Here is a 6,683-nt window from a genome sequence, read left to right on the forward strand (position 1 = left end):
CGCTGCTGTATACGCTCTCCGGAGAGCAGCACTGGCGAGAAAAGATGGAGCGGAGGCCAGGGAAGACAACCCGTGCCCGCAGGAACCTCTTTGGCCCCGTAGACCACGAGCAGCTGCGGCGGGACTTCCAGCACATGCTGTGTGACAGCATCGAGGGGGCCCAGCAGAAATGGAACTTCGATTTCCTCCAGGACGTGCCGACGGAGGGGCTCCTGCAGTGGGAAGAGCTCGAAGGCCACGAGGTGCCCACTTTCTACCACAGCTGCGTGGTGGGAGATGCTCGGAGACCACTGCAGCCCTTGAACCAGCCCCTGGGCAGCGGGGACAAGAGTCACCATTTTGCCCAGGTCACGCTGACTGAGAAACCCAAAACTTCCAAGAAAACAGGGGGCAAGAGGATCTCGGAAGGGAAGAGAAGAAGACAGACATCTGTGAGACCCCGGTGTGGCTCAGATGATCAAACCTGGTCCCAGCAGCTGCTTAGAAATTCTTTGACAGGCCTATAAGCCAGTGTTGCTTTAAGAAAGTGCAACCCTTCAAAAAAGCATCTGAAGGAGAAGGAAGGCACACTCTAAATTGATGGGCATGGGGCTTGTGTTTTTCAAAGGTGCTGTGCCACAACTCCCCTCCTGGCCCTGGGGGTCTGTTTAGGACTTGTCACAGTCAGAGCAGTAAGGTAATGACCGCTTCTGGTGGGACAATGATTAGGAGGGCTAGATGTTTAGAAAGGCAGTCTAAGACAGGCAGTGAGGTGATTTCTCAAGCAGGAGCCCAGCAGGAAAACAGGATTGCCCATCGGATGGGAGTTTTTGGTTTTTTGCTCGCTTATAGGTTTGGCCGTGGGCACCCTTTCCCGAGTGCAATAGGGAACACCATTCAGCCAGCTAAGCCTTAGGAGGAAGACCAGAAACCAGAGAAAGCAGGCAGGTCTCCTGCTAACTTCAGCTTGGATATTGTACTCAGTGAAGGCATCCAGGAACTTTACGGGCAAATCGATCTTAAACTTGGCCGGGTGGCAGAAGGGGCTAGGTTTTCAAATGCCTCTCACCAGGACTTGCTGCCAGGAGTGGGTTTCAGCATCCATAAAAGAGCTTTAGGTGTTTGACAGTCCTCAGCACCCTGCATGCTAAGGTCTTCTGAACATCTGGCCCCTTATTTTCTCTTCTCAACAGGATTTGAGCTTGTTCGAAAAATCTAATCCTATATACTAGATTTCCCTTGTCCATATTGGAGGTTTGGTTTACCCAGGACTGAGGTTTTCAAGAACCTAGGGTTTTCTTTGGGGAATTTGATGTGAGACACCAGCTTGAAATTGCCTAGAAGATAATTGAAGCTAAGGTTTCAGGAAACACTTTCTGAATAGTGATGTTGATCTCAGTTAAGTCAGACAATAGACTAATTTGCTATTTAAGAGTATGAAACTTAATTGCTAGCGAGAGGTTCAGGAAGAGGTTGGAGATTAATGAAGAGTGGAACATTGCACACTGGAGTGCAGAACAATGATATTTAATGAGTGCTCTTTTCTTCTCCAAAGCACTTTACAGCCATTAACTAATTAACAGTATAATTTACAGGTAGGAGTACAGAAGTGTAATTCAGAGCCCAATGTTGTGATGGTTTCAGGGAACTGCTGTTCAATTGTAAATCTCTCACTAGGTGTGTGGGAGTAAATTATGCAGATATTTCCAGGGGATATTTTTCTTCCGTTTTGTTTTCCCCAGGCAAGAAACATTTCATCAGGGGATGTGGAAACCAAAATACCACGCTGCACAGTTTAACACTTTCCCACATGTGTTTTCATAAGAGAAAACACTTTAGTCTAACAACAGTACCCTTCTCCCCAAGGAACCTGGGTGTGTGAGATGGGCCAGGAAAATCATTTGCAGTCTTCTCTTTTGGTGAGGCTTGGAGATCAGTCCCTCTCTCAATCCTTCTGTTACAGGCACACACACACACACAGCCTTCTGATTGCCAGCTGAAGGATGCATTAGAAGTTTCCCTCTAGCTGCAGGAACCTTGTCCCTCTGGGCACAACCGAAGTAATTCAGGCAAAACTGAGCCAGGGAAAGTCATACCTACTGATATGGTCTGACCCATGCTTCCACCCCTTTGCTCATCTTCTGCCATCCCGTAATAAAAGGTCAGTTGAGGATTGGGATGTGAGGTTGGATTTGAACCCGGTTATCTGCTTTCTGCTTTGGTCAACGAGAACACTGTAATGCTTGACGTTAAGATCCAACAATGTGTGTTTAATTTAGACTTTCAAAGACAGCTGTGGCCCATTAAATAAATATCGATATATTAAAAACCAGCCATGGGGTTTTGTGGACATTGGCGCCTCTAGAGTGGAAAGAGCAGAGGTTTTGCTGCTGCATTTGACTCCACAGACACGCAGAGAGCAAACTGGTACAAAAGTAGATTTTTCCTTCTATCTCCCAACCCTTTTATATACACACAGTCCATCTCCATTCTCTCTTTTTCATTGTGACCCCAGTGTGGTTCTGCTTTGTTTTCTGGGAGAACCTCAAATAAAAAAGCAGCTTAGATACAGGCTATAAGCCTTTTTCATTTTTTCCTTTTCTTTTTTTTTCAAGGTTGGTGAACCATGCCAGCTCTTCACTCCTCTTCTCTTCCAAACCTTTTGGCTTGCCTGAGTCTGATACACTTAGACCTTGGCTCTCCTGGGAGGCATTCATAAATCCTTGCCTCCTTTGCTAAAGATCAGAGAAAGAAAATTGGTAACAATCCTGTGTTTTCGCTAGCTGGTCCTACTTCTGAAGCAGATAGTTCATGCAAGATGACTGGGGGGAAAATGGGGAGGAAAGGAAAGCAGGTATTTAGGTAGGTATATTTAAACAACAGAAATCTTTCCCTCCCAGGTCCCTGTGGCCAGGCTTTCCTACTGACAGGCTGCAGGCAGCATCCTCCTCAGTACCTTGCTTACGCCAGTGCAAGTGCTCTTTAGGGTCCCTTAGGCAAACCAGCCAATTTCCATGGACTCTGTTTAGCATCTTAGATGGAGGCTAGACCATCTGAATTTGGCTCTGGGGCATCTGCATCCCCCTGGCTTTTAAGCACCTCTATCAATTTTGAAACTAGGCTCCATTATGTGGGCATCTGAGCAGCTGGGCTCTTGCTAAAATTATTCACAGGCAGAAATGGAAATACCCACTATTTAAGTCTTTTCTGAATTTCATCTACTAAGCATAATCCCTAATGCATTTCTTTTCCCAAAATAAAATGAAAGATAGCTATATAGAAGTCTTTTAAATGGGAGAAATAAGTAGAAAGGATTAAATTTGGTAATGTAAGCTTTTTTTTCTTGCTGCTATTCCTTTCCTCTCCTGCTCCACTGAGAGACTATAGTGGGTTATAGCAATAGCAGGATTTGCTTTTCTACTGAGCTGGCAGTGCATTGTCCTACCTGAGAGAATACACTCTCCTTGGGATCATGTCCTGCTCCAGAAGTTTAACTTAGGGCTAGTTCAGGTACTGCTGCGCTCCACTACACTGTGCCATGCAGACATATCCTTAAGGAAGTTGGGTGCAGGAATTTCATTGCACAAACTTGGCTGTGAAATCTTACAGAATTCCAGTCATCCCACCGATAATGTTCTGCATTGAAACCAATGCAAGACTTTATGCTGCGAGGACTTGATAGTTGTTGCCAGTTTGACCCTATAGAAAGCTCAGGGTTAAATATCATGGAGCCCCCGCAACCCCAACTGAAATTGGAGCCAATTCATAGCTATGAATACAAGCAGTTTACACCAGGTAAATCCCATGGACTCTAAAGATCAATAATCATCTAGCTTCCATTTTAGCTAATTCTGCCCTATGACCTGAAAAAAGTTTGTATTTTTTTGTGCAAGGGTGAGAGGCAGGGAAGGAACCCATAGGGAAACTCCTGTGTTGTAATCACGGTTCTGTAGTTAAGGTTGATTTATGTTTGCACCTGAAACAAAGATTCAACCACACATACATAAGAAAATGTAATGAATGTTCTCCCCATAAGCCACAGTGCTTACTCGCTGAGCAAAGAATTAGTTATAAGTCAGTGATAGTGCAAGGTTTTATGCAGTCCTTGAATCTGCAGTTTGATCTAATAAGCAGAAATGAAATGCCCTATATATAGTTCTTCTGATGTTATTTTAAAGAGTGTTTTTTGTTACTTTTAAGGAGGAAAAAAACCCCTATTTCTGTCTGGAAAGCACTGCAGCAGTGGATCTGAAAGCTGGAGTGAAATGTCACATTACTCAGCTTGCATGAGAAGGTCCAAAGTCTTTTGATCTCAACTGGATAAAAGCCAGCACATTTCCTTTGTTTTGCTTGGTATTACATAGCTTTATGTGGAACATGCTAAAGGTATTAGTTTTGTTCATTCATGAGCTGTAGAGAAGTCTAAATGACTTCTTCAACACGAAAACAAGATTTGAGGGATTTCTTGAAAAGCAGCTGTTATCAGTGTCATAGCCCAAATTCTGTTTATATGTTGTTCTCCAGATCACTACTCGGCAAAGCAGCAAGTCAAAACGAATATGCGCGCGGCTGTGAAGAAGTCAACTTCTTGAAAGCAAGGAGAGGATTGCTCTGCACCGGAGAGGTTGGAAACATCTGCCAAGCTTCCTCAACCTTCAAAAACCGGTTGTGCAGGCTGCAGACACTTAGGGGCATCCCTCAGAGATGTATTCCTGACAGGAGCAGTGAAAACAGAAAATACTTTCATTGGGATGGGGTCAGGCCAAATCAACTGGAATCACTTTGATGAGAAATAACTGGCATTAAAAACCACTGGTAAGCAAGTTTGGACACTCCAGAAATTGGCTAAGGCTAGCAGTTTAACGTGCATTGAAAATCACTGTATATGAGAAAGTGGTAAGCAGTTAAAACAGCTGTATACGTGTAATAATGTGCTTGGACAAGTCACTGTACAGTTGGGGCCTTTCATATTGTCACGTCTTTACATACCCTCTTTTTTGGTTTTAGCAGGGACGGCTTACTAAGTTTCACCATCTCAGCTTTACAGATCTGACACCCTAAAAAAAATTCCCAGCCCTTTCTGTGATTTTTTTTCAGGTACAGAATTTTGTGCTTGCGACTCTTCAGGGCATAACTAACAGCGCTTGGGTGCCAAACGCTGGGATGTAAATGGAGAAAGCTGAAATTATTTGGGAACATTTCCATTTATATCAGCAGCCATTTTAGCCCTGTATGTCTGCCCACACACAAGAATTAGGTTGTTAAACTTATATGATATGGGGAGAAATTTGCAGATATATTCTTGTATCTTTCAAGTTATTCCTGTTCCCAGCTGAGCCAAATCCAGCCTTTAATTTGGGTTGCGCTGTTCCATCTAGGTCTATGAGTCTGCATTGTGCAAATGAGGATAAAATTTGGTGTGCATTTGTCCACGGTGTTTTAAAATGCCTGCTGCTTGTAAGAACATAGTAAGAATGAGTGAGATGATAGTTTAGTTGCCATTTTGTGCTTTTTATTTATTCTATTAATCTTTCTGTAAGAAGAGAAAGGGTATTAGTAACACTGAAAAGTTACACATGTAACAATCTTGGTGTTGCATGAACTGCTTTTGTATGGCATTTGTTAACATACACTCTTCCATCACCTACTTTTTATTTCCCTTTTTTATTCCCCTGACTAGTTGGGATAATTGAAATTTTACAGCACATAATAATCAGCGGGTAAACCAGAAAAAGAAACCTATAAAATACACTCTCTAAATTATACTGCTGCATATGGCCTTAAGATGCATGCAGTGTTTAATGAACTTGTTTGGAAAGAGCTCTGTAAATGTCAGGTTTTTAGAATGACATGACATGATGGACTGCTGCTTTTTGTCTCAAATGTAAACAAACTAAGGTTTCTCTTGGGTAGTAAAAATAAACATGCTTGCGTGTGTGTGTCAGGTGTACGCACGAGAAGTGGTGTAAGCAAGTCATACACCCTGCATTACCTACAACATCAGGAGGGTTTAGTGTGTTTCTTTTTTTTCCCATTAAGAGCTACAAGTGTTTAGACATACATAATAGTTGGTTTTCCCCAGAATGTCCCAAGACAGTGATTTGAGTCTGTTTCTGTATGCTGAGATAAAGATACTCAGCAAATTGCAGGATTGGAGCCCGTTTCCAGCTACATGCAAGAGTCATGAGCTGTGATTTTCTCTCTTGGATTTTTGATTTAGTTAGGAACAAACCTTGCTCCAGCTGATGTCAAAGGGAGTTTTACCCAAATGAAGCAGGATGAGGGCCAGCCTGGCAACTGCTGCTCACAGAGCCTTCAGTATGTTTGTGGGCCAGGCCAGTCTGTTACAAGATGTAGCATAAAGTTGTGGGATTGGGCTTTTTGTATATTTGGTTTTATTTTTAAAGTTTGCTTGTGATTAGAACAGTCTAATCTATTTTTCTTTTTTAAAGTGTGGTGATTTTCTCTAATTAAGAAAAATTGCACAACTGGTTCTCCACATGTTTGTGATTTAAGCCTGGTTTTTAGCAGGGTTACTTGCAGAACAACTTTCTGACCGGGATGGCATGAGCTGTGCATAAAAGCCCTGAAGTTGGCCATGCATGAAGTTATCATGAAGTAGCTGAGTCTTCTTCTTTCAAGGGGAAAAGGGATGCTTCTCTTTATTAGGAGAAATAATGACTTTCAATTTACTGCTGTCCCAA

At 42.9% G+C, this 6,683-nt stretch overlaps 1 protein-coding gene across 1 annotated transcript; it reads left to right on the forward strand.

Annotated features, from left to right (window-relative positions):
- The first annotated feature begins 44 nt into the window (after positions 1-44).
- On the forward strand, positions 45-4,571 carry LOC142041787 (cyclin-dependent kinase inhibitor 1-like). Its single transcript, XM_075050923.1, has 3 exons — positions 45-431; positions 2,400-2,406; positions 4,504-4,571. Exons 1-3 carry the CDS (start codon positions 45-47, stop codon positions 4,569-4,571), a joined length of 462 nt encoding a protein of 153 aa, XP_074907024.1.
- Positions 4,572-6,683: the final 2,112 nt, after the last annotated feature.

The sequence above is a fragment of the Buteo buteo genome, chromosome 19 (genome assembly GCF_964188355.1).
Source record: "Buteo buteo chromosome 19, bButBut1.hap1.1, whole genome shotgun sequence".
NCBI classification, from domain to species: Eukaryota; Metazoa; Chordata; class Aves; order Accipitriformes; family Accipitridae; genus Buteo; species Buteo buteo.